The 27,663-nt window shown below is 46.7% G+C and overlaps 1 protein-coding gene and 1 non-coding gene across 4 annotated transcripts; both read right to left on the bottom strand.

Moving 5' to 3' along the window:
• Positions 1-350: 350 nt before the first annotated feature.
• KHDC4 (KH domain containing 4, pre-mRNA splicing factor) lies at positions 351-26,968 on the bottom strand. Of its 3 annotated transcripts, none has more exons than XM_054994031.1 (14): positions 26,872-26,968; positions 23,750-23,990; positions 22,494-22,622; positions 19,396-19,475; positions 17,752-17,804; positions 16,717-16,883; positions 13,383-13,594; positions 11,915-11,975; positions 10,514-10,571; positions 9,701-9,951; positions 7,945-8,103; positions 5,239-5,351; positions 3,994-4,079; positions 351-1,599 (listed from the first exon to the last, which is right to left on the bottom strand). In XM_054994031.1, exons 1-14 carry the CDS (start codon positions 26,916-26,918, stop codon positions 1,400-1,402), a joined length of 1,857 nt encoding a protein of 618 aa, XP_054850006.1. In that variant the 5' UTR covers positions 26,919-26,968; the 3' UTR covers positions 351-1,399. The 3 variants fall into 3 exon arrangements, 2 of the variants coding, with proteins under 2 accessions (XP_054850006.1, XP_054850013.1); XR_008597991.1 differs by having other exon boundaries at positions 1,547-1,599; positions 5,239-5,323; XM_054994038.1 differs by lacking the exon at positions 351-1,599 and having other exon boundaries at positions 3,975-4,079; positions 5,239-5,323.
• On the bottom strand, positions 15,259-15,387 carry LOC129346025 (small Cajal body-specific RNA 4). Its single transcript, XR_008598683.1, has one exon. It is a non-coding gene; the product is annotated as a small Cajal body-specific RNA 4 (non-coding RNA).
• Positions 26,969-27,663: the final 695 nt, after the last annotated feature.

The raw sequence follows: 27,663 nt of genomic DNA, 5'->3' as shown, positions 1-27,663 counted from the left end.
TTATTGATGTTTTTCTCAAAGCCATTGGCCACCAGCAATGAGCAAGGCTTGGCCCGTCTAGCCCCTTGTATCATTCTAAAAGCTTGGCCTGTCTACCCACCCGCCCCACTGCCAACAGGTGGCATTCTCAAACTTAGGTTTGAATAAGATCTTTAATAGCCTGTCAGCGAGCTTGCAAGGCTGACTTAAAAACAGAGAGCAGGAGCCTAGAGCAGCAAATGAAATATTTGTACGTTCGTCACGAAATGATCCACACTGTGTACAGCACGAACAAAATTTGAGAACAGGGTTTACCCACTTGGCAAGAGAAAACCGGCCGGTTAAGGGGAGGGGGAGGGAACTGACACCTGTCCCAATACAATGAGCTTTTATTTATTTTTCCTTTTGAACACAGATTGCAAAATTCCGTTTCAACGGTGCCCCCTCCGCCATTCTGCCACGCAGAAAAGTTTTCATGGCATCAGTTCACGGGGCCCGGGGGGGACCCAGCATAGTTTTTAATCACTATAAAAGCAATCCCAACAGAGGCTCCTCTTCAGCCACGACGACATTTCGCCAGGTCTCCCGAGATCCAAGCGTAAAGCATCCCTTTCAGTCACAACAGTCACGAAGCAACGTTCGGCTGGATTTTGGAACGGAACGAGTTTGTAACGATGCTGCTGCGACAGAAGATACGTCCATGCCGGCGGCTTGGAGACGTGAATGACACAGGCTGAGAAGATTTGAGACTCATCACCTAACTCCTGCAGTGAAGTCACACCTGGTTCTCAGGTTTGGGGAAGTACTTGCGGGGGGTGGGGGGGAGATCAACAGAAGTTTGCACAGAAAATTCCGAGTGGAGCTAATCATAGTAACAGCACTAAATTTTTTTTTAAAAAAAATAGCCAGGGAAACCAATTTTAAGCAAGGTGATTCCCACTCTTGTCTGAAGTCCAAGCGTCACATGGAATCCAATTATAAAAACCAAACGAAAACATAAAGCTGAACAGCAGCAGGTCAAGATGGGTGAGGGGCAAAATGCAAACAGGTATGTTACAATTAGCTCAGCTGAGCTGCCGACGCTTCCAAAACTGGGACGAGATGTATGAGTTAAGCCAGGGCAGGCAGAAAAGAGGACACTCGTCGCTGGCATCAATGCTACCAGTGGTATTAGCAAGTGTGTTCCAAGAAGCCTGTGATTTTAAGTTGCTTGACAGATCTGTCCACTGCAGAAATACCGATTTTTATTTTTTTTTAAACAGAGCCGCCCAACCTGGGAGGGGCAACAGGTATACTGCATCTCTGAAGCGTGTGCAAAAGTGTAAGGGTGATGTACATTTTTGCTGAGTTTTTTTTTATCATCATATACATGCGTTATTGCTTGAGGGAAACGACTGGGAGCAGATGTTGCTGAGAGCAGCTACGGCGCCATCCAAAACGGCATCTGTTGCTTGGCGCGCTGCTGCGACGAAGGATACTGGTATCCCAAGCTCCACGTCTGTGAAAAACTACTTGCATTTTTGTGACCTCCGTGGTCCTCCTCTTCATCCGAGGAGTCGCCGGCATAAGCCACCAGACCGAACCCCTTCTCGCCCGCTTTCATCTTCTTCGCTGGATGATCTAAAGGGAGGAGAAAGGAAGAGCACAAAAAAAAGGACATCCCACCCCAGATGTGGAAAACAAAGAGAAAAGTAAAAAAAAATAAAAATAAAAATGAAGACAAACAATTCCCCCAAACATGTTAATTAAAATAAGAAACATCATTAAAAAATTGTTAGTTGGACACCAGTTTGAGGTCACAGGGCCAACGGTCACCCCAGGTAGGAGTTCGCACGAGACAGCATCAGCAACGGCATATGTGATCCATCAGAACCATGTAAGAGAAAAGAGAAGAGAGAAAAAAAAAAGAAAAAAGACACAAAAAAGAAAAAAAAAGTAAAGTTAGCAAAAACCGGGCAAAAGGGTTAGAATTTCACCACTAACGAACGCGCGTCAAAGGAAAACTCCAAATTTCAGAGTTGGATGCTGCAGATCTTTCCCGTTCCTCTAGGGAAGGCGCCACTGTTACGAGAATGGAGCTGCAGGATCCAACCCAGAACTTGTTTTTTTTTAAAAAAGAGAAAGATTTAACAAAAGGTACATTCTGTCTCCCAAAGTGCGAGAAGTGCCAAACTCTCTGCCATCAACCCATACCTAAGTTTTGCTTTGCATCACGCAGGTTTCCCTGCTTGAATTGCAGAACTGGGTGGGATGTGTTTGGAATGCTTACTGACGGGCTGCTCAGCGAACAGAACGGGAACTGCTGGGCAAATGAACAAAGAGGAAGGGGCCTAAAAGGCTGCGTGGGGAAACGGGACAGAAATCCAGCCTGGTTCCAAAGGGAGGAACTTTCACTTTAACGATCTTATCTGTTCAACCCCCTCCGGATTCAGAAGCACCTTAAAGACCAACTAGATCACCAGATTTCACTGCTAAAGAACATGTCAAAGGGAAAGTCCAAACAGTTGGGATCCTGCAGCTCTTCCCTGTTCCTCTGCTATTGGATCGGAACCTTCCTCTTCTCCTGCAGACCAACATGGTTGTCCATCTACAACACCTCGTTTTTCTATATCCTCCCTTTTCCCCTAAAAAGGAGAATTACTCTTGGAAGTATAAGCACGCTAAGCCTGGACTTCTCACTCACTCCAAACATCCCCATAAGGTTTTCCAGGACAATTTTCCTTCACGTACCTATCTGACGTAGTGGGCTGTGACTCATGAAAGCTCAAACTGAAACAAATGTTGATAGTCTTTAAGGTATCGCTGGATTTTCATTTTGCTATGTCAGACTAACCAAGTTACCCCCCTTTGAGATCTCCATACAGAGGAAGAGCTGTTTTTATTGCCTGAGCTTCATGGGGAGAATTGCCGCATGAGTCAGAATTGTAGAATCATAGGGTTGGAAGGGCTCTCCAGGGTCATCTAGTCCAACCCCCTGCACAATGCAGGAAATTCACAACAACTTCCTCCCATACCCCCAGTGACACCCCTCGCCCCCCGCTCCATGCCTAGAAGATGGCAAAACACCATCAGGATCCCTAGCCAAACTGGCCTGGAGAAAATTGCTTCCTTACACCATAAACCAGTTAGCTGGTTTATGGTGCCCCTTACCCTTTCAGATTTTAATTTTGGGTCTGCAATACAACAGCTGTTAACTCTCTTCTGGAAAAGGTGGTATGCATAATGGTTAGAGGATGTGGGATTAGGATATGAGAGACTCATGAGTCAGATCCCCCCTCCTGCCACAAAGCTCACCAAGCGACCTTCGGCAAATCATACGCTCGGCCTGATCTATCACCGAGGGTCGTTTTGAGAATAAAGCGGGGAAGGGGAGAACTTTGCAAGGGCAAGAATAAAAACGTACGTGATAGGTGAGACCAGCGGCCGTATTTTAAAGTGTTACTTCATTGCATTGCTTGAGATTAAAAACAAACAATGGCTTTCTGTGCATGCATATAACTGGCCCACTCCCAAATAAAGCAACAGATGACATGAAACATGAGCAATAAGGGTTGGAGTCTGAGCGGGGAGAGAGCAGAGACTGTGTTAGGAGGCGGCTTTGAAGGCAGTGCTTTGTCTCCAAACAGAACTGGCAACGGGCTACACGTTAAGGAAACCTGAGACAGACTCACACAGAGCTCCCCGGAACTTCTGTTCTGAGCTGGTTATTTAAAACGAGCCTGAAAAATACAGTCGCCAAAAGGTAAGGGCGGGAAGTTGGGAGACAAAATTGCAGCCTTTGTTGTACTTTCTGTAGCCCCAGATGGAAAACAGGGCTCGTGGAAGATGGGCAATTGAAATGAATTGTGCAAAAGACTGTAGGAAGGAGTAGGAACACCCCTTTTGGTTTCAGACAGACAAGGAAGTGCCCTGGAGGGGGCAGTCCAAAGGGAGCCGCCTAAGCTGCCATCAGCAGAGCCAGCGCTGCTGGAATACGAGCGCAAGCCACACCTCCTCCCTGCTGCACACGCTCACCATTGCTGCCCACTAAGGACCCGTTTCTGTCTTCAGGATCCGCCTTCATTCCAGGCACTGGCAAAGCCGGTGGAGGCATCAGCTGCCTGTTCAGAGACAAGGATGCAGCTCTTTAATAAAGCGGTACTTCAAGCATTCCAACATGCACGGCAGACATTCATAACCATATTTCCAACAGCCCTGACAGGCAGGCCACGAAGGATTGCCTTACCAACAGAGAACAACACCACTATTAACATCAGTGATTTTTGTTTATCCAGGAGGAAAATGTTCACTGAGAGCAGGAAACCTGCTTACATCTGATAAAATATTATCGGGCTTCTTACTGGGACTTGGGGGCCGGGGGAGACAACAGCATAGAAGCACTACCTGCACCAGACTGGCAAAAGGGAATTCGGTCTATAACACAGGAATGTCAAAACTAAACTCCTTTTAAAAGGTCTCTTCTGGATTACAAACAAATGCAAGAAGAGATAATGTTCTGGACCCAAAATGTTTCAAGCCTGCATACGGCCGTTGTCTTTTTTTTCTATTTTGACATGTGCTGTACTCAATAACCAGCATGTGGGAGCATACAGGCCCCTGTGGACTGGTTCTGCTAATGGCTTACAGCCATGCTGTTAATGTCAGAAGATCCAACCATAGGATTCCACTGTGCTAACCGTGGAGCCTTCCCTCCAGTGGAAGAGACTCCCTGTACTAGAGGAAGACACCAATCCAATATTAATACCAAACAGGTGTCATGTATAGGTTTCACCATCACGGCTGAAAGACTGCCTGCTCCCTCATCAACCTACCCATTATCATAATCACCATCACCATCACCAGTGTGCTTATATACCGCTCTTCTAGACAGATTAGTGCCTCCCCCAGAGCGGTGAACAAGTTTTTGTCATTATTATCCCCACAATAAACTGGGGAGCTGGGACTGAGAGGAGTGGCTTACCCGAGGCCGCCTACTGAGTTCAGGGCAGCAGTGGGATTTGAACCAGTGGAGTGCTGATTTGCAGCCGAACCACTCAACCGCTGTGCTACTCGGAAGTCCCGCTCTCCTGGCTTCGCAGGCTGGGGCAAAATTTTATTCCCGCGGGAATGTCCGCTTAAAGGACTCCATCCCCTGAGAGATTCAAACGGCACCGAACGTGCTACCTTTCCAAGGCCAATTTTATTCTCCAGTGCATTTGATTGAATTAATGCTGCCGGAGGCTATTCAGAGCCACAAACGAAGCCATCTCCACAACCTACCTGTCCCTCTCTCTCTCCTTTCCTGAGGAACCCGCTGGCTTCGGCCCTGCTCCGTCCATCTCCGTCTGACTGGAGAAGCCTGTACCTAAATTAGTCATATGAATGGGTCCATGCTATGAGCAGAAAAACACAGCAGCATTAGCAGATCTAAAACTATGACACAAGCTATTAGCTCCTTATTGAAAAATTTTCAGGAGGTTCATTCTCTCTCTCTTCCCTCTCTCTCTCTTTTCCCTCCCCGCAAAAGCATATACTGCGTGTTGCAAACGGTGGTTTGTAGTCCATGGATCTGATCTTCTAATATGGTGTTTTTCCCCTGCACAAGAGGCTCGAGAGCTTTTGCACTACAAGAGGAGAAACTCTCCTTGCATCAGAAGAAAACACCACAATTGGCAGAACAGACCTGCAAAATCTAACGCTGTGCTCCAGTTGTCAAGTCTTCGAAAAACACAGCCCGTTGTGATTGCATGGGAAACGAAGATCCCACTGCATGCCACAACCAGATCTGCCCTGAAAGTAGATCCAGAGGAGTTAGCCGTGTTAGTCTGTAGTAGCAAAATCAAAAAGAGTCCAGTAGCACCTTTAAGACTAACCAATTTTATTGTAGCATAAGCTTTCGAGAATCAAGTTCTCTTCGTCAGATGCATGGTACAGAGTGAGTGTCTTACTATAGCTTGAGATACTCTTTCAGTGATCCTTATAACAGCCTAAGCAAGCAGGTCTGTTATCTCCCTACTGAAAAACTGGGGAGACTGAAAATGTAGCGACTCGCAAAGGCCGTGCACCAAATTCTTGAGTTCGCAACCAAGACCCTTCCTGCTCACTGTCAGGCATCACTAGCTCTCAAAATCTGTTCTTTTAACTGAAATGTGAGATACTTGAAACTCTAAAATTAGAAAAACACACAGTGTTTTATAAAGTCCACGAAGGGTCCAAGCAATAACAAAAAAACCCTGCTGAGCTCAGACTTGCCAACTGCTGCCTGCCGGAGCGCCAGTGGTGGCTAAAATGAGCCTCCAGGCAACCAGGTGTGTTTGGCGTATTAGTACCAGTCCCTTTTTCCTCCTCAGTCTGCTGTGTTAAATGGGACATGTATTATCTATGTCACATGTTGACGCATGGAGCTCAGGCCAATCTATACATTTTATTCCTCTTCATGGCACCCTCACAACAAACTTGCGAGGTAGGTTAGGCTGAGATTTAAAAGAGAGAGAGAGAGAGAGAGAGAGAGAGAGAGAGGGAGGGAGAATGATTGCCCACCATAAGGTCAACCTGTGAGATTCGCAGCAGTGAGGATTTGAACCCATCTCTCCCTAATCCTAGTCCAATGCTTTAACCAGTACGCGGCACAGTCTCTCACATACGCCAAACTATTTAACTTCAGGTCAGTTTGCTTGCCCCTTGTGACGGAACAAAATAGTAAATTACAATTTTTTAAAAAAATCGCAAAACGTGAAGATTCCCACCCACTGCCTGCCCCAGGGTTTACGCAGCCAAGCCTCAAAACTCAATAGTTCTGAAGCTGCAAACTGGAACAACGATCCGAATGAAGAGTGAGCCTGTGCTTACAATAAAAGGGACAAGGATGGCACCCACTGAGGACAGAGCAGCAGCCCGGACCTTGGAGACAAAGGACTCACCTTTAACACCAAGCTGTTGGGGGGGGGCATAATCATTTATTTATATTTTTTTGGCCTTTTCCTCCTTGTCTCCCCCCTCCATCGTTCTCCTCTATTTATAAAAAAACCTTCAGCAACAAGAATTACAACAAAAAGAAAGATGGTGCAGCCCACCACAGGTTGGGGCATAACCCAATTATGGGTTACAACCGGCTGTCAGAACACCAATGACGGAGGGTGGAGTGTGTCTCAAGGTACCAAAAACATTCTTTTCATAGTTCTCTCAAACCAGCAAACAGGGGCTTGCTGTTTCTACTTTAATAATCCTCAAGGATTATTCTACCCTTCCTCCAAGGAGTTCAATACCCCCTCGCTCCATTATCCCCCTTTGCACTCTTCGCAACCACCCTAGAAAGAAAATTGTTGTGTGGATTTTTGGGGGGCTGTCAGATATGATACAATGGGTCATTTAAAATAAGGACTGGTTGCTTGTGAGTTAGATACAGCCCCATTTCAGTAAGACTGCTGAAGCCGCAGGGGGGAGAGATTCTAATCCATATTAGTGTCCTTGAGAGCAGGCCCATAAATCAACTGCTTATTTCAGGTTGAGCCAGTCTGCAGCGAGACCCTGCACGAATACTACTGGCTTTACTCCTGACCTATAAAGCTAAATTGAAAAACTTTAAAATGCTACAAAAATCTTTAATCTGGCCTGATCTAAAAGTATCTAGTAGCTAGCAAGAGCGGAAATGTTGATTTGGTTGGTGCGCCGGCCGATTCCCTGGTTGACCTGCGGAATGATGAAATGAACTGGGCGTTTGACATGACGTGCCCCCAAGCGTCCTCTCTCGGGAGTCAGAGCCCAGTTAGCCCGCTGGTCTACTGAGGGGCTGCAGGTGATGAAAAGACAAGGGAGACGGCTAGCACAACAGTGGAGGAAGGCTAAATTAGGATTAATCCAGTAAGACGCAGGCAAAAGCTCCTTTTAAAGCTTTCCCGCCACAGAAGCAGGCACGGAATTTGTGCTACGCCTACGAAGAGAGGGAACAGCGGCACAGACGTAGCAAAACTGCTGAGGCCACTGTACCTGGTATCCCAGCAGCCCAGATTCACGCTCGTCCGGCAGCTCTTCAGTGAAGCGCCTCTTTTGGCCCTGCTGAGGTTGCGGCTGAGGTTGTGGCTGCGCACCAGCTGGCAAGGTTGTTTTCACGGGGGCGGCCGGAAGGAAAGGGGTGCTCAGAGGAGCCTAGAAAGCACACCGTGAAGAAAGCCACAGTTACTCTGGAAGATCTGAAAACAGATTTGGGAGCAAGCGTACGTACATGCAGAGCGGACTCTGGATTCAAGGGCAGAACTGGAGGCGAGATTGCGGCAGGAAAAGGCATTCCCCAGTGCTGACTATTGATGAGACCCTTTAAATACGAGGTGCCAGGAACTGGACAGGGAATCTTCTGCCAGCAATGCATGTGGGTGATCCCTTGTCTAACTGAGTTTTGCCTTTTCCTGCCCCTGTTCCTGAGGGACCACGGCCAGGCAAGGGCAAGCTAGGTGGGCCAAGGGTCTGCGTCAGCACAAAGCAGCTGCATTTTTTTCACATACCCTCCTTTGAACAAGTTGCATTAGACCTGTGTGACCTGCCAAGCCAAACACAGCCCACCAGAGACAGGCAGAGGGAACAAGCAAGTTCCCTCCTGCTTTAATAGACCGACTAGCACAACACTTGGGAGCTATCTGGGTGCCTAGCAGGCGGCCTTTGGCATAAGAATAACAACAGCGTGATTACATGCCATCCTTCTGGACAGATGAGTGCCACACACAGAGCAGTGAACCAAGTTGGTGTTGTTATTATCACCACAATGCATTTGGGGAACTGGGGCTGAGAGAAGTGGCTTACTAAAGGACACCTGCTGAGCACATGGCAGTAGTGGGATTCGAACTAGCAGACTACTGATTTCTAGCCCAGCCACAGAACCCCAATGCTACAGCAGCAACATGACGAGTCCTGTAGGCCTTAACGAAGTCAATACTGACTAAAGGCGACACATTCTACATTCACCAGCTGCATGCCCCTCCTTACCCATGTCTGTTCACTCTCTTTTGAGTACCCAAAACTTGACAGGTCAGCTCCACTCGCAGAACACACACAAGTTCACAGGGCAGAACATCGCTCTCCTGTTCCCTGTTACATGCCATTTTGTTCCCATGCCCCTCTGGAACTGCTTCTTAATAAAGGTTTTTTAAATGCAGCTTTTCAGCAGGTGAGCTATCCCACAAAAAACGAGACGGGAGGAGGCTCCGCTAAATTCTCTCCCCAAAGATGTACAAATCCTTTAAAAAAAAAAAGTTTCTCCTATCCCCCCACAACATCTCAAGGGACTCCTGAGCATGGCCCCTTGACTATTTCTATAACAGAATTTACCACGTTTTGCAATTATACACAGCATTCACTGTGCGTTTCAAAATCCATAAATACAACAAGCTAGCAATAATAATAACAACATTCGATTTACATACAGCCTTTCAGGACAACTTAACGTCCACTCAGAGTGGTTTACAAAGTGTGTTGTTATTATCTTCAAGACAATCACCCTGTGAAGGGGGTGGGGCTAAGAGAGCTCCGAGGGAGCTGTGACCGACCCAAGGCCACCCAGCTGGCTTCAAACAGAGGTGTGGGGAATCAAACCCGGTTCTCCAGATTAGAGTCCTGCCGCTCTTAACCCCGCCCCCTTCCACACACAGAGCATTTGGATGATGGATCCAACCCCCAAAGAGATGTCTCTGGAATAGTGCCTTTAACATCAGTAGAACAAGTTATCTCCCCTGCTCTGCTCCTTCCGCCTTACCTGGCCTGTGCTAGCTGGAGGCTGCACTTGCGTGATTGGATACTGGGTGGGCACGGGTGGAACTCCAGTGGGCAACGCCAGCACGCCTGGCGCCAAGGGAACTGCAGGAGGCACTATGCCTGGCACCCCATAGGGGGGCTGAACTGGTTGCTGAGGCGGTGGAACCACAGGATAGCCTGCCTGGAAGCCATTTGGTGGGTAATACGGTGGCTGTGGGGGGACGGTGGTAATCGCTGCGGGCTGTGCAAATCCTGGTGAGGTCAACAAGGAAGAGATCAGATGCACGGTTAAGGCCTCCCGTATGTAACAATCAACAGATGTATAGGGTTTTATGCTTCTTCCTTTTATGCCTCGGAGTTTGCATAGCGCCATCTCCTGGCCACCCACTCAGATCACCCACTCCTCAAAATTCACCTTTTTTCATGAGGCTCTCAGATTAACCCTTTTATTATTTATGCTATTTTTTATGCATGTCCCACTGTTCTCCTTGATGGGGACCCAATGCAGCTGATCACAATGTTCTCCCTTCCTCCACCTGATCCTCACAACGACCACCCTTCAAGGTAGGTTTAGGCTGCGATGGGCCCAAGGTTACTTGATTAGCTTCCATGGCAGAACAGGGACGTGAACCTGGTTGGTCCCAGTCTGACACTCTATCCACTACACCACACTGGCTCTCAAACAGCAGCTCTTGATCCCAGAACCAGGCTTTGGACCAGCTAGCTGTGCATGTCACGATGCCCCTACACCTCTCCTGCTCAGCTGATACATTAAGCAGCTAATAAACAAATACCACATATTGATGATACAAACCTGTTAAGGGCACTGCCGTGGTTATTTGGTTCACAAATCGTGAATATTCAGCATGAACCTTGGAAAAGACCAAGCAGATAACATACATAAGGCACAATTCTTTTCCTTTATTAACAATCAGCTCCTTCGACCTGAGGTCATAAGCCAAAGAATACATTACAATAAAATCGCAAATCATTTTAATTTAGCAGATTGCCTATTCTAAATGCAAGATTGCTAGGCCCTGGTTAGATACACAAGTTGCACATGTATCTGCTGAATTCTTTATCCACTTCCTTTAGGTGTGTGGGGGGGGGGGAGGGGGCGCCTTGGCTAACATGTGACCAAAATAAAACAGGAGGCCAGCAGCACCTTAAAAGCTAACATTTATTGTAGAATGAGCTTTCGTAAATCACAGCACACTTCTTCAGATGCTTATTAGAAGGACATCAATTCAAAGATATAAGGAAAATCACAAAAGGATTTTTTTTCGTGTATCCCTGATTTTCTTATATAAGTCTCTGAAATGACATCCTTCCAATAAGCACCTGAAGAAGTGAGCTCTGACTTATGAAAGCTCACGATGGAATAAATGCTGTTAGCCTTCAAAGTGCTGGGTGCTGCTGCTCTGGTTTTATTTGGCTGCAACAACGAACACAGCTGCACCACGGAAATCTGCACTGGATTGCCTAGCCTGTTCGTAGCAGGCAGGCAGAAGGTTGTTTGTGCCCCCTCCCTTACAAACACTTGCTTCTTTATAAAGGCCTACTTTACAATCTAAGCATATGCCTGTCCCTCCACCCTGTCTGGGCTGCAGAATAATTTACTTCCTTGTTATCAACAAAAGCCCTCAAGTTACATAGATGCATACAGGACCAACACAACAGATAACTTTGTTGGGAGAATTCCTCCCACAGGGTCAAGTCTGGTCAAAACTTTCCGACAGTGAGAGCAGCTCCTCAGTGGAACAGGCTTCCTCGGGAGGTGGTGGGCTCTCCTCCTTTGGAGGTTTTTAAGCAGAGGCTACATGGCCATCTGACAGCAATGCTGATTCTGTGAACCTGGGCAGATCATGAGAAGGAGGGCAGGAAGGGTTACATCAGTGCTTAGTTCTCGTGGCCCTTTCGTACACGCCCAGGGTAATGCTGATCGCCACCTTGGGGTCAGGTAGCAATTTTCCCCAGGCCAGTTTGGCTAGAGATCCTGGAGGTGTTTTGCCACCTTCTAGGCATGGAGCAGGGGTCACTGGGGGTGTGGGGAGGGGAGGTAGTTGTGAATTTCCAGCATTATGCAGGGGGTTGGACTAGATGAACCTAGAGGTACCTTCCAACCCTATAATTCTATGATTCTATGAAAAGGAGAGATTAAAGATTCCACATTTGAGCAAGGCAGTACAGAAATGAGAACAGAGAGACTGCTTACCGTTTGCAGTAGATTTTCACACAGTTTTTTGGCAGCTGCAAGACCTTCTGGTTTGGGGTGGCTGAAGAGGAAAAAAAAGTAAAGAAATATGTGAGGTTCCAGTGTGAAACTTTCACAGAGAACGTAAACCATTGGTCTATTTGGCTCAGGGCTATCACCTCTGACCAGCAGATCTCCAGGATCTAGAACCGAGAGGGGTCTTTCTCAGTACCTGCTCCTGGAGATCCCAGGGTGTGAATGTGGGGAGATCATACACATCCAAAGCATGACCTATGGCTCCTCAAGTACTCGGCTGGCCTATATTCAGAGTCTTTCCCATGTGAGAAGCAACACTCAAGCAATACACAGTTGTTCATCTCTGAGATGCAGGTAAAGCTTCAAAGCAATCTACCAAACCCAGAAAAACCTTTCTCAACTCTCAGGACGGGCTTCTGCCCAGTTAAAGTCTTGGCCCTCACGTTGGAAGAAGTTGCAGGTGCCACCTAGTCCAACCTCTGCCTCAGTTCAGGAAATCTGAAGCTAGAGCATTCCTGACAGGCAGCTGTCCAGCTCGGCTTGAGGGCTTCCAGTATGGGACAGACCACCGTCCTTCTACATCATCCATTCCATGGTTAAACCTCTCTTCCTGTTAGACAGTTTCTCCTAATGTTCAAACATATCTATGCACCTGTAACTTAAACCTGTTAGATTTAGTACTCAACTGGCATTTTCTTCTTCTTCCTCCTCATCCGTTTTTTTTCCCTGTTATGTCAAATTGGAAGTTGTTATTTTGCACAGTAAATCGTCTTCAGTGCGGGGGCAGAAGTGGAGTAAACACAGGGAATAAGTGACAGCCAGTACTGCCTAGTGGTTAGAGTGCTGGAACAGGATCTGGGAGGTTCAAAACCCCACTCTGCCATGGAAACTTGCTAAGTGACCCTGGGCCAGTCCCACTCTCTCAGCCCAAAATACGTCACCACATTGTTGCGAGGGATAAACATTGAGGAGAGGATAATGATACACGTTGCTTTGGTTCCTCACTGCGGGGAAAAGTGTAGTATAAAGGAAAGTAAATAACTCTTGTCTTAGGAGAGCATAAAGATACTCCACCTCAATTGCCGAGAGTGTTGTGAGCCAGTGAGTTGTAATGTCTCCTGCTGGACTAAAGAACCGCTATGAAGCTCGTCAGACAACCATGGGCTAATCACTAACGAACCTCAGAAAGTACACTAGCAGACGGGGAGCCATGTCGATCTGCAGACGAAGAGCAAGATCCGGGTCCAGTAGCACCTTAAGGGACCTTTGACTCTTGGAAGTCTAGTTGGCCTTTAAGGTGCTACCGGACCCGGATCTTGCTCCTCAACCTCAGCGGACTGCTAGACGGGGAGGGAAGAACCAAGGATTCCACCCTAAGGATCTTGGAGGAAGGACAGCATAAAAACACGATGGAAGCTCAACAGCGACTCCCGCCCCGTCTCTTCCCCCTTACCTGATGTAAATGTACATGGGCTCAAAGGCTTCTCGGCCCGAGGCAGGTTCGATGCACCCGGATCCTTTTCCGCGCAGGAAGACCTTGGCGCCCGTCTCAATCTGAATGTGCTGCAAGTAGGAACAGCCCGGGCCTTCGACCTTCTCCTTGACGTTGAAGGTCGGCACCGCGTGTTCCAAGCCCACAAACAACTTGTCCTGGACATAATGCATCTGGGAGCAGAGGGGAAAACCGTTAGCGTTTCAAAGACCAAGACCGGAGTGGGATGTGAGATGCCCTACCCTCCAAAACTAGGGGGTCTGCTGTAACCTCCGTGAGGTCAAGATAAACATAGCTTCTGCCCCCCCTCCCCCGAAAGGACATTCTTGCCTAAAAACAGCCCCAGGAAGATGCTGTTCATGGTACCATTCACAGAATCACCAGGTTCCTTGGTTTAATTGATTTCGGAAATTTTTTACACATATATGAAAAAGAATGCAACTGCTCATCTATACTTAAGGCACAAAGGCTAAGACGCAAGGGGACAAAACGGCTACAATCACGGGAACGCATGAGAGTTTTAAACTGCATTAAAGTAAGTGAGGAAACGGAGCCCCATGCAGTCAGTAGACAGGGCTCTTACTTAGCTCCAGTTGCCAGCCCTCTCATTTCCCCTAGGACAGGGGTTCATAACATGGCACCCAGGGGCACCCCAAGCCCCTTTTCTGGGGCCCATCGTTTTTAGAAAGTGGGTGGAGCCAGGTCAGGCTCCTACCTTACAGGGCTGCCAACTGGCTACTGGAAATCTGATTTGACTATGCAAGATTAAATGTTATTTACTTATCTATTTAAAATATTTACTAGGCGGCTTACAATATAAATAAAACGATACCGCAAAATAAATAAAACAAATTTTAAAATCTCAGGGCTGCCAATCAACATGAAAACAAAGTTATTTAAAAACCGTCCTAAATAAAAGCATCCTCAGCTGCCCCCTGAAGATGGAGTGGGGACAGGGACATCTCCCTGGGGATGCTGTTCTATAATCTAGGGGCTGCCACTAAAAAGGCAGTGTCTCATGTACTCAGCAGCTGAGCTTCCTCAGCTGATGGGTCACTCAGGAGGGCCTCTTCCCGTGACCTTAATGCCAAGGCAGGAACATATGGGAAAAGGCGATCCTTCAGATACCCCATTCCCAAGCTGTGCAGAGATTTGCAGACCAAAATCAACACCCTGAATTGTGTTTGGGAGCAGATTGTAGCCAGAGGTAATTGCTGGAATATCGGGGTCACGTGCTCCCGACAGCTGGCCACAACCATCCTTTATTATTACACTCCTCTGACCAAAGTCTTGAGCAAAACAATGCAGTTACAAGAATAAAAACACAAAGGTGATAAAGATTGATTGAACATTACAACCAGCAGTCTAGGCGCAGCATTCTGCACTAGCTGCAGCTTCCGAACACTCTTCAAGGGTGGCCCCAAGTAGAGTATACTGCAATAGTCTAATCCAAATGTAACGGAGGCACTGATCCCTGTGGCCAGATTTGAGTGAGACAGGAACGGGCACAGCTGACGGACAAACTGAAGCTGGGTAAACTCCGAGCCACCCAAAATAACGTTGTTCTAATGGTAGCTTCACCCACTGTATTGGTTTTATTCCCTCTCACACTCCTCTCTCTCAATGTATTTTTTAAAACGATCTCTCTTCTCCTCTGCACTTGGGCTTCCTCTGCATGCGTGTCTGTCTCCATCTACCTCAGTGGCCATTGTGTGGTCAGTTCGGCCTCCCACAGTGGCCCTTCTGCGGCTGTGCCCACTACCCTGTGTCAGAATGCCAAAGGTGTCCACAGGATCAAAAAAGTTGGGGACCCCCGCCCTAGAGAGAAGACACGTTTGGCTGTCGGATGGTACAGTAAGGCCCCTGCTCTCTTGCAAGCTGGGCCCCTCTCTCCGTCCCTTTACTCTAAGAGGATGGTATCGACAGAGCCCTGGCTTAACAGGCTCTGCCTTCTTAATCCTCTAGGTACAGGAATCATACAGATATACAACACACAAAAAGTGAGCACAATAACTGGCAAGTTCTACGGAAACATAGGCACATCAAGACTGGATGAGGACTAAATATGTCTAACAAGTGCTGGAAATGTAAAAAACATGAGGGATCTTTGTATCACATGTGGTGGACTTGTGAGGTAGCTAGGCAGTACTGGGGGGAAATAATAAGAGTAATAAGTGAGATTTTACAATTTCAAGTTAATAAGAACCCAGAACTCCTGCTACTGAACTTGGGAATGGAGGATATTCCAGCACAATACAGGACACTGCTATTTTACATGACGGCAGCGGCTAGACTTTTGTACGCGCAGAAGTGGAAAGTACAAGAAGTGCCAACCATCGAGGACTGGATTTATAAACTGCTGTACATGGCGGAGATGGACAAAATGACAAGAAGATTGAGAGACCTTGATCCAGGACAGTTTAACACGGACTGGGAGAAGCTGAAACAATACTTGGTGAAAAAATGGGAGGTGGGAGGAGAACTGTGGCAGTTTGAAAACTACTGAAATATAACAAAAGAAGAGAGAAGTGACTATACCGGGGGGGGGGGGAGAGTTGAAAAATATCTAAGCAATTATTTTATTTGACTATTAGGGATAGAAACTGATTAATCTCATTGCTGGTAGATAATGGTATAATGGAGAAACTGTATAATCAAAATGAATGAATACAAGAAAGTAGGGGAAAATATATAGTAATATACAGAATATGGGTCAAATTGATTGACTTATGCTTAAAGTATAAAACAAAGAGTAATATATGGAGTATGGGTTAAATTGATTGACCTATATTGAAGGTATGCAATGTTTATAATGTACTTAAAGTTATGTATAATGAGGAATAAATTGTTTGTTCAATATAGAGGAGATCAGAATGAGTAAGATAGAGTACAGGTTACCAAAATGATTATTGGAAGAATATATGCCAGAAATGTATTATTTAGTTGTTAAGTTAAATGGAAAGGGAAATGAGACAGCATTGTGATATAATAGGTAAGCTTAGAAGAGAGTGAAAGAATATCTTTAATAGGTAAAATAAGTTTGAAATGAGTAGGGGAAAATAGATAAGGGGTTGGAAAACTGTTGGAAGTCAACAAAAGGGGGGGAAGGGAGGGGGTTAGAATTGGAATTTTTTTAAAGGAAATTGATTGTAATGGACATTAAAATATTTCTAATCCAATAAAAAACTTTTAAAAAAAAGACTGGATGAGGACTGTAAGCGCGGCACAGAAAGCCTGGACTGTCTATTCCTCCCACCCCAGGGGACAATGCAGCAGTCATTCATGCAACACATACTCCTCCAGACTGGAACGCAGGTTTCTGTCCAACGGCCGGGGGCAACTGAGCAATGGGAGCAGGTTGATGGTAGACGGTGACGGTGGCGCCATTGAAAGTGGGACTGGATCCAGTCGCTGCTTTTACGACGCCGTTCGTGATGATCTCTTTAATTCGGTTTACAGCTCCTGCAGGCAAAAGGCTTACTTTTCAAACGGTGATTAAGAAATATTAGGAGGCACACTGCTTCATCAGCAAATTATGCTGCAAATTCTACAATCGTTACTCACCGAAGATAATGCTGACAGCTACAGGCTGTGCAGCTGAAGGGAGGGAGGGAAACACCCCTCTGTCTAGCCAGGGTTCAGCTCCAACTGAGACACTCCCTCCCCCTCCCCAGCTATTTTATTCCTTCCAAACATTTAAATCCCACTTTTATCCTGGTCAACCAGGACTCAAAGCAGCTGCCACTGATGGAGCCACCAGAGGGACCTCAAGCAACAGCCAGCCACCCCTTCTATCACGCTTGGACAGAGGTGTATTCATAGCAGACACTTAGTATTATTATATTCACATTTGTGCTCTATTATACTAGTTGTTTACCACTTCTAGACTGCTTGGCGTTATGCATGCCAAATACATACAATAAAATATAAGATGACCCAAACGTCAAGGATGCAATCGAAAGAGATGCACACCCTGTGACATGCACTGAAAGCAAACTAGGGCAGTATATAAGTCTGTCATGAGGCTCGATGGTCTTGTAGCGGTGGCCCTGAGTGACTCACAAAAGCAGCTTACAAATCATTTTAACACATGTAGGGTTCTATTTTTGTTGCTCTCCAAATATACTTCAAATACTGCAGCGTCTGTTGGAATTTCAGAAGCCGGGACTGTCAGATTGATAGAGATGGTGGTGGAGAGAGCAGCTTAATCCTCCGCTCCCTCTGTCCCACCCTGCCACTGTTGGTGGCTTCAGTAGTAGGGACCTTGATATACACCGAGTGAATCAGAAGGTTTGCCCGGACAAGGTGTTGAAATGGGCAATTTACTTACTGTCCACCAGCTCTCGCGTCTGACCCTGGACGTGCAAGTACAGCGGACGGTCTCTGGAAGACACACAAATTTTCCACTGAAACCAGGCTGTGTCAGCTCGAGGAAAATCCCTTTCCCTGACCCCACCCTAAGCTTGCACAATCTCTTAGTGATGCATCGTATCGTTTTTTGAAAAGTCCCAGAATCAGAAGCCCGGCTCACTTCCTACCTTACCTAACAAATGGCTTATACATGCAGGAGAACAAGGTGGCAGAAGAGATTTCAGACAGGAGGGACAGGATTTACATTCTGAATCTGCACAGCCAGTTTGGTGCAGTGGTTAAGAGCAGCAGGACTCTAATCTGGAAAGCCGGGTTTGATTCTCCTTGGCTTGAAACCAGCTGGGTGACCTTGGGTCAAGTGTGGCCCTCTCAGAGCTCTCTCAGCCTCACCCACCTCACTTGGTGATTGTCGTGAGGATAATAATAGCACATTTTGTAAAACGTTCTGAGTGTGGCATTAAATTGTCCTGAAGGGCTGTATATAAATCTATTATTATGTTATTAAAAAAGAATGCTCATTATTATTTATATTATTTACAGCCCGCCTTTCTTACCTAGACTCAAGGTGGATCAAACAGAGTAAATCAATGCAATCAACAGGACGAGACGGCTACTAAATAAGCCACGTAATAGGACTAGGAGTTGCAGAAATCTGAAGCAGAGAGTAGGTTAAACACGTTACGGTAAACAACGGGGGGGGGGGGGGAACCCTGTGCAAACAGAAAAGTAGCTTAGCAGGAAGACAGGTTCAGTCCTACTCACCCTTGGCTTGCTGGGCTAGATTTACACTGGCACAGGGTTTTTAACCTAGCTGAACACTTTGAACTGTAATCTACCACCCAAAGAGCCTAATGCCCATTCCATCAGCTCAGCAGTTTACAGCCTCGTTTATCACTTGAGTGAATCGGGGCTAAGTCAACAGAGAGAAGGTAAAAACACCAGGTGTGCCAGGAACCAAACAGGGGTGATATTTATTTATTTACTTCATCTTTCACCATGCTTTTCTCCCCTGTGGGGACCCAAAGCAGCTTACATCATTCTCCTCTACTCCATTTTATCCTCACAACAACCCTATAAGGGAGGCTAGGAGGAGAGTACATGATTTACTCAAGGTCACCCAGCGAGCTTCCGTGGCAGAATGTGGATCTGAAACCGGGTCCCCCAGATCCCAGTCCGATACTCTAACCACTGCGCAACACTGAACATGAGTTCTGAGATCATAGCGCTGCTGCAGAACGTGCAGGAAAAAATGGGGGAGGGGACAGAGATCCTGCCTAATTTGAATAGGGCTGCCTACGGAGGCAAGTGGGCAGAGCTCCAAGCCTCACCTTTACCCACCCAACCGGAACACCTGGGGCAAATTCTGCCCCAAATCCTGAAGGCTCTGCTGCCCAAACAGTTAGAGGCACCAATGGTGTGATTTCCTATAAGGCAGCTCCTGACATTTGGATACGGACGAGAGGCAGGTATGCTACACCCCTAAAAATATTCATAAAAATGCTGCCCCTTGGAAAGCCCTGTTGTGCACTAAAGAAAACGATGGATTTTGCCATCTGCTTTACAGCAGCCAAGCCAAGGAACTGAAAGCCACAGAGGCACATACCCGGGTCCGACTTTTGCTTTCTCTTCTGCAGTCATGTACCTCCCACGAGTGGAGACCGCTGCACCGCTCAGCCTACTGATCTGCAGGCAGGAAAAAACAGCTCCAATGACATCAATGCGAGCAAGCTCTGCTGGACTGGACTCAAAGCCCTTCGAGGCCAGCGTTCTGCCTCTCCCAGTGGCTAGCAGGCCAACTGCTAATTCTGTCGATTTATGGCAGGACTCGCACCCAGCCTTTCTATCTCTGCTCCTCCCTTTCCCCTAATAAGCGCATTTACACTCTAAAGATTCATGATGGAATTCACATCAAACCTCTGCCTCAGTCCCACCCCCTACATTGTAATTGTCCCCATAAGAAGAATTCCCAATATGGCCTCCCTTTTAAATATCTAAAGAAGTGACCTGTGACTCACAAAAGCTCACAGAGATAGCCTTTAAGGTGCCACTGGACATTTGTTTGAGTTTGCTACAACAAAGACAGCTACCTATTTGGAATCATCATGAAGGCCACAGCCTTCCTCCACAGAAGTCTCTGAACATGCAAGTTCCACTACCCTATTTAAAGGCCACTGATAGCAATTCCATACGGCTATAGAGAGTGCAGCAGGAAACGAAAACAGTACTGACAACACAAAACCATCAGTACAATAAAAATCAATCACAAACCACATACGGTATCACTTTGCTAGGATAAAGAGAAGTCGGGGCGGGGGGGATCCGCAGTGAAATGCCAAATGCCCTCTTAACGAGAATTGTTTTAAACAGGCACCAGAAATGGCTAAAATGTAGGCCAGGCAGACTTCCCCTATTTAATTTCATTTATTTATTTCATGTTTGTTTCATGTTTGTATTCCGCCCTCCCCACAAGCGGGCTCAGGGCGGATAACAACCTTAAAATCATTTTAAAATGTTCCATATTAAAACATTAAAACATCATATAAAAATAGCAGCACTCTTTGCCTGGCGGCAACAATACAACTATTGAAGAGCAATACAGCAGTACAACTAGATACAGCAGCACAGTAACAACAGCTGAAGAACTAACAGTGGTGGGCAGCTTTCACAGGGAGGGGGGGGTACATGCTGCATCCTCCGGCCAGCAGAGGCCCAACCTCAGCCAGGAGCCCGGCGGAAAGATAGTGAATCCTGCCGGGCCCTGGTCTCAGTAGACAGAGCGTTCCACCAGGTAGGACCCAGGACTGAGAAAGCCATGGCTCTAGTTGAGGCAAGGCGGGCCTCCTTGGGGCCAGGGACCGATAACAATTGTTTTTCTCCTGATCGGAGGGTCCTCCGGGGAATATGCGGGGAGAGACGGTCCCTCAAGTAGCAGCCCGCTCCACCACCACTGAAAAGGTTGTCTCTCTTATGACCCCCCACCAGACCACAGAAGGTGAACTCATACAGAGAAAGGATTCTGAAGATTCAGGTGTCCAGGTAGGTCTTTGCAGGAGAAGATTACAGTCTCTTCTTCCACACATTTGTTTAAACCCCTTTGAAAGCCATCTATGGACACACGGTAGGGACACACACAGTGGCAGTGAATCTCAAGCAAATTGTGGGAAAAAGTGCTTGTTTAGAAGGACAGAAAACCAAGGCTGTGTAAATTTGTTAAAATAAAATCAAAGATCCTTCACCGAGCAAAGCTGACTTCCACAACCTGCATTGGTTAAGCAACTTAAAAACCACATTTGCAAGACGTCTCTAATTTTGCATATTTAAACTTTTATAGTTTATTCTTCATGTCATCAGGGATGGGCAAGGAGTACGCCAGAAACATCCGCTTTATCCTGACCACAGGAAATCTGATTCAACAATGCTTGGCTTTTGAGATTTTGCAAGCATTAACTATGCACTTTCAGACATAACTTCAAGAATACAATGGACTAGCCACTTGGTATTTGCTCACTTGCTGTTTTCAGTTACAATGGAAGTTCTCAGAAACCTGAATGTGGCACCCATTGCTAATTTCTTCTGCCCCTGTGCATTATCACAATACAAGTTGGGGACTAGAAAGAGGGCAAGCCAAGCAGGACACAGCACACAGGTTGCTCAAGACCAGCACTCCACTGCCCTGAAAAGATGTCATTAAGCACGAGCCCCATTCAAGTAACAGGGAGTGCCTTACAGCATTTATTATGGCACAAGCTTTCATGAGCCAGACGCCCACTTCGTCAGATACAGGAATCTGAAGAAGGGAGTTTTATATCTGAAGAAGGGAGCTCTGACTCTCGAAAGCTCATATCCTGAAAATCTTTTTGGACTCTAAGATACCACTGGCCCCAAATCCTGCTGTTCTACTGCAGACCAACACACCTATTTACCTGAAATATGTTCAGAAATTCAGATCCTGCAAGCATGCAGCCCCTCAAATATCACAGATGCATACTTTGTAACTTAATAAGGCAGTGCTCTTTCCGAGGGAATTTGGGGCAAAACGAATTCTGAATTGCTAGGTATTCTTTCTTCGGATCCCCCCTTGGTTTGGGCAACTGGTGGCTGTTGATTTTGAGTTGTAACAGTTTTGTTATCAAAACAGCATTACATTTGTTCGAACCCCCCCCCCCCAATTTTTTTTTTTTACTGCAAGCTCCTCTGTAGCCTCTTTTTACTGAAAAGCAGAATAGGAATATTTAAATGCATTTCCTTTATGTACATTATTCATAGTCCACTTTTCTCGCTGAGACTCAAGGCGGATTACGCAGCGTGGGTCGATACAATCAATAAACAATTGTTCCTTGGACATCCAATGAACAATGCAATGATTTTGGACTGCAGAAATCTGAAACAGAGCAGAAACCTTTGCATGATTTTCATGCTTAGTGTTTAAAAGATAAACGGGCTATTGTTTTCGGGAGCCTCCCTATGGAAAACTTCTCAAGTTACAGCCTGTCCATAATGCACCAGAAACCAGTCCCACCGAATTCCATGAGATCTGCTCCCCAGGGAATGAGATCAGGATTGCAGTTTTGTCCCAGCTGTAATCCTACAGATATGTACCCGAGGAGTAAACGTTATGGATTCAATGAGACTTACAGCAAGAAGAGTTCAAGGAAAACTAATACCGAGACCCAAAAGATTAGAACCACCAGCACAACAGACCTCGTCCTGAGTTTGTCCTCTGGTCAGGAGGTTTCGGCATGTAAGGGGCACGTCATTGATTTCCACTTCTGCTACAACGAGGTCATCTTTGCTTTTGCTTGCAGCTGGGCCTTTCCCTGGAGCCTGGAGCTGTGAGACGCAAAAAGCATGGATGATCGCTACGATTACAGGTACACAGAACCCCCAGCACCGTATTGGAATAATTTACAAGACCCCGAGCTGTTCACTAGGTGAGTCATAGCACTTACCAAAAGAAAACCCCCCATTTTCAAAAACCGTTTAGAATTCTTAAACAGAATCGAAGGAAAGAAATCTCCACATCTTTGCCTGGCCACGAAAGAAAATTAGGAAAGACCAGTTATGATTTCTAGGGGAAAACATTCTCTAACTCCAACAAAGACCACTATACTAGTTAATGATGCCCATACGTCTCTAAAGAAGGGAGTACAGAGCAAAGCCTCATTGATGGAGGGAGCAACATTTCCAGAAGATAATGTTCCTGAAGATATTGGGGGGGGGGGACAATTTTTAAAAGACAAAATTATACTCTCTAGAATGTATACTTAACATGTATTAAACTATAATGTCTAGTGTCCTAACAGAACGAGAGGAATAGAGGAACGAGTAGTAAGTTTCTCCCTATTTGATAACATAGTCTGGCAATATGGAATTTTGGCTACTAATCCAAATTTCAAAAGCGCACTGCCAACAAAGAAAAAATGAAATTCCTTGTCCTATGGGGGGGGCAGAAATGAGCTTTAGGATCAGAAACGAGACTGATTTTTTGGGCCTTTCTAACTCTGCCGGCTGTTTTGGGCATGCATGTTGAGCATCTATTAACTAGCAACAATGGAGTAAAGGCTCTACCTCATGAACTAAGCACAACTCATGGAACTGAACCTCCCCATGGCACCCACAACTAGGGGGTTAGTGGACCTTTAGGAAATGTACAAGGTGTAACATGCCGGCCCTACCAAAGGGCTGGGGGGGTGGGGGAGATCAACAGAAGTCACCCACAAGCAGAATGAGATCCAACCCACTGATTTGCATGTGAAGGATTACATTACCCACTCAACCCTTTTCAGGTAATACATTTGGGAGAGAGTCGTTCAGTGCTGGGAGATAAGCTGTGTATGAATTAGTCTAAATCCTCAATCTGCGGCTTCTCACGCCTGCTCTGATGAGATGCCGGAGTTCCTTTTTTGTTCTTCAGCAACAGACTTTGCTCTCACACCTTCACCCCACCAGCCACTGACCTTGTCTGTGGAACTGGTTGTTGGTTTCAGCTTCCCCTTGGCCATTAACATGGCATTGATTTTGGCTGCCACCGCAGCAGCTGCATCTAGGGCTCCCAAAGGAGCTGCTGAGCCCTCTGACCCCGACATCCCAGTCACTCCGTCTCCACTGCCTTGGATGGGGCGGCCAGCCACAGGGGTCGTAGCAGGAAGAAGGAAGAGAGCCGGAGATGGCCCGGGCTGATCCCATTTGCTGCGACGTCTGGAAACAAAAAAAGCAGAAATCTTTAGATTGTCTCTAGAGCCGCTCCTGGTTTCTTCTGGTCCAATAATACTATTATTCAGCTTTCACACAGCATGTTTTAGCTGTGCAGACGTGGCTCAATGGCAGAGCCCGTGCTTTGTGTGCCAGGTTCAAGCCCTGCCAGCTCCTGTTTAAGGATCTTAGGTAATAGGGTCTTGGGAAAGACCCATTTTTCTGCCTGAAACCCTGGCGAACAACTGCCATTCAGAGGAGACTATACTGAGTTAGACGGACTAATGGTCTGACTCTAAATAAGACAGCTTCCAATATTCATAACCATCCAAAACACTTGACATTCTCTAAAGTGATATTCCTCCAGCCTATGGCACCTTCCTCCAACTTAAGTTTCCTTTTGCTGGGTGATCATTTAAGATGAAAGACAGCTTCTTAGGACAGTGGAGTGGCAGGATATATGCCACTGTCCAATAATCAGAGGAGAGGTCAGTATTTATGGATTTAGATTTATGGTCTACTCACCATTCCACAACAGGCCACAAAGTTTCATGTAATTCAGTTACACTTTTCCACCCTTTTCCCAGCCTAACCTAGAGCCACAAAGGAAGGCTAGTGTAAACTAGCAAGGTCTTATGTTTCTGAAACATGCTCGGGCTTGGACTGTAGTGAGTTTGCAGTAGGAGACAGGGTACCGACTGAGAAACTGTCATCACCATGCTAAAGGCAGGGCCTAAAGTAATGCTGGCCTAAGGCAACACGGTAGGAACCTCACCATGCTTTTTGGCAGGCATTACACTGAACCCAGGCTCAGTTCACTAGAGAAGAAATAACGTTTAGCATTACTGTAGCACTATGCAATGTGTTAAGCACATTGCATGCATTTTTTGTTGTTGCAGTGGTCACAAACATCTTGCAAACCAGATCAAAATGAGGGCTACTTTGTTGTTGTGGTTAAAAGCGGCAGGACTCTAATCTGCAGAACTGGGTTTGATTCCCCACTCTTCCACATGAAGCCAGATGGGCGACCTTGGGCAAGTCACAGCTTCCCAGAGCTCTCTCAGTCCCACCCACCTCACAGGGCGATTGTCGTGAGGAGAATAATAATAATACACTTTGTGAACCATTCTGAGTGGCAGAAAGTTGTCCTGAAGGGCTGTATATAAATCGGATGTTGTTATTATTATTATCTCTATCTGCAAAATACTGACAGCCAGTGAAATCATGGCCATCGCAAGGGCTTCCTGATTCACCTATCATGGCCTGACATCCTTACGTACATTCATTCTAAAGCAAGCCCCATGACACTCTTCTATCTGGCCTGCACTCCACAACAGCTTCGGCCACAAAAATCTGTCAGTCTGTTAGGTGCCATAAGACTCCTTTTTTTGCTTTTCCAATTCAGCGGTGCTTACTTCCAAGTAAAACACAGGATTGGCACCAGTGTAACATAGTAGATGGAGTGCAGTACTATGACAGGAGAGAACCAGCTTCAATCCCCCACTGGACCTCTGTCCACTCCCTGAGGGAGCCAGTCAATGACTTGCTCCCAGCCTAACCCCCCTCACAGAGAGGATGTGGAAACCAAAAGACAAGGAAAGAGGCATCACCCCAAGCTCCCTAAAGGCAAGGCAGGTTAAAAAATTAACAAATTTATTAACTGTGATGCACAAAGATACCCAATGTGCAATTACACATGAGCAGGAAGCAGCCTGGTTCATTAGGGGAGACCCATGTACAAAGCAAACAAAAAAGGGAGGGGAATATCCTCAACCAAGCCAAAAAGGAGATTGACAGGGAGGAGGGCCTATTAAAAGATCGCGCAACGAGCTTCTTTGAAAAAGTACAGGATAAAAAAGATACATAAGAAGCTCCTTTTGCTAGAGTCAGACCATTAGTTCCTCAAAGTCTGTACTTTCAGTTCTGACTGGCAGCAGGATTTGAGTCCCGTGGCACCTCAGAGGCCAACAAGATTTTCAGGGTGTAAGCTTTTGAGAGTCAAAGCTCCCTTCTGCAGATAAGAAGGGATTTTGGACTTCTGAAAAGCTTATACTCTGAAAATCCTGTTGGTCTCTAAGGTGCCACTGGACTGCAGCCCAACTCAGCTACCCACTTAAGATTTTTAGGGTGTAAGCTAAGGAGACTGAAGAAGGGAGCTCTGACTCTTGAAAGCTTACACCCTGAAAATCTTGTGGGTCTCTAAGATGCCACTGAACTCAAATCCGGCTGTTCTACTGCAGACCAACACGGCTACCTACCTGACCTGCAGAGGCTCTCCAGGGTCTCTGGAAAGAGGTGCTTCCCATCACCCACCACCTAGGCCTTTTTAACTGGAGACGTCAGGGACTAAAGCTGGAGCCTCCTCCTGCATGCCAAGCAGATATCGCCCAGCCATGGCCCCTGCCCATCAAGACTACAGCAGCTACAACCTCTTCCCTTCCAAAGTATGAGACGTGAAGGGAGGGTGCCCTCTGAGCAAGCGCAGAGTGCATTCCCACCAGCCTCTGGTAGATAGAAGAGGAAGCCCATACTGCTTGCGCTCTAGGAGACAGATCAAGATGGGTAACCGTGCGTTAGTTAGTTAGAAAAGAGCAAGAGTCCAGTAGCACCCATAAGACTAACAAAATCTGTGGTAGAATATGAGCATTCGTGCGTCACAGCTTCAGATCTGAAGAAGTGAGCTGTGACTCACGAAAGGTCCTACCCTACCACAAACTTTGTTAGTCTTAGGGGTGCTACTGGACTCTTTCTCTCCCCCCCCCCCGCCCCCAGGAAAGGCTGAGGCCCACTAGCTGCTCCCTTATCAGTCGTTCCCCCCCCCTCAGTACACCCCTCCCAACGCCCCCTCCCTCCCCGGCCTCCCCCGCCCCAAGCCCGGCCTCCTCACCCTCCCGAGGCCCCCGTCTCTCGTTGCCCCGAGCTCCCCGCTGACATGGCTCGGACGACCGCGCTCAGGCCACCTCCTCTCCGCCGAGAAGCAGCGCTTTCCCCCCCTTCCTCGTCACTTCCGCGCCAACGGCAACGCCACTTCCGCTCGTTGCCGTAGCGACAGTAACAGAGTGGCGAGGGGAGGGAGAGCAGCCCGTCAGAGGCAAGAAACAGAAGGGATTCGAGAACTTCCGGTCTACGGCGGGAGCCTTGACTTCCGGTTGGCCGCGACCCTTTCTCCCTTTTCCTACTTCCCTCGCGATGGCTGACGGGTAAGATCGGAGGAAAGAGGGAAACCTCGCCCAGGTTGATCTTCCGGTACGTATGGAGTGGAGCCGCTCTAGGACTTGACAGACTCTATGGAGAGGAAGTTTATACGTTGTGTAGTAATTGGAGTGGAAAGCTATAGAGGAAGAGAAGGCGATAGATAGATAGATAGATAGATAGATAGATAGATAGATAGATAGATAGATAGATAGATAGATAGATAGATAGATAGATAGATAGATAGCAAAGTATCTATCATATATATACACACACACAAACGGGTTTTTTCTGGGAAAAGAGGTGGCGGAACTCTCAAGAGGGAAGTGAAGAAACGCATGGGATTGTTTGAAATCATATTATTTTCAAGCACTATTGCTGAGTATTTTCAAGAGGTGCTGGAACTCCATTCCCCCGCATTCCCCCTAAAAAGTCCTGCGCACAAATATGCATGCGTGATAGATGTCTGTGTGTTATGTGCCCTCAA

Source organism: Eublepharis macularius, chromosome 1 (genome assembly GCF_028583425.1).
Source record: "Eublepharis macularius isolate TG4126 chromosome 1, MPM_Emac_v1.0, whole genome shotgun sequence".
Taxonomy (NCBI): domain Eukaryota; kingdom Metazoa; phylum Chordata; class Lepidosauria; order Squamata; family Eublepharidae; genus Eublepharis; species Eublepharis macularius.
Note: the sequence above shows the minus strand (reverse complement) of the source record. Positions and strands in the feature narration are given on the sequence as shown.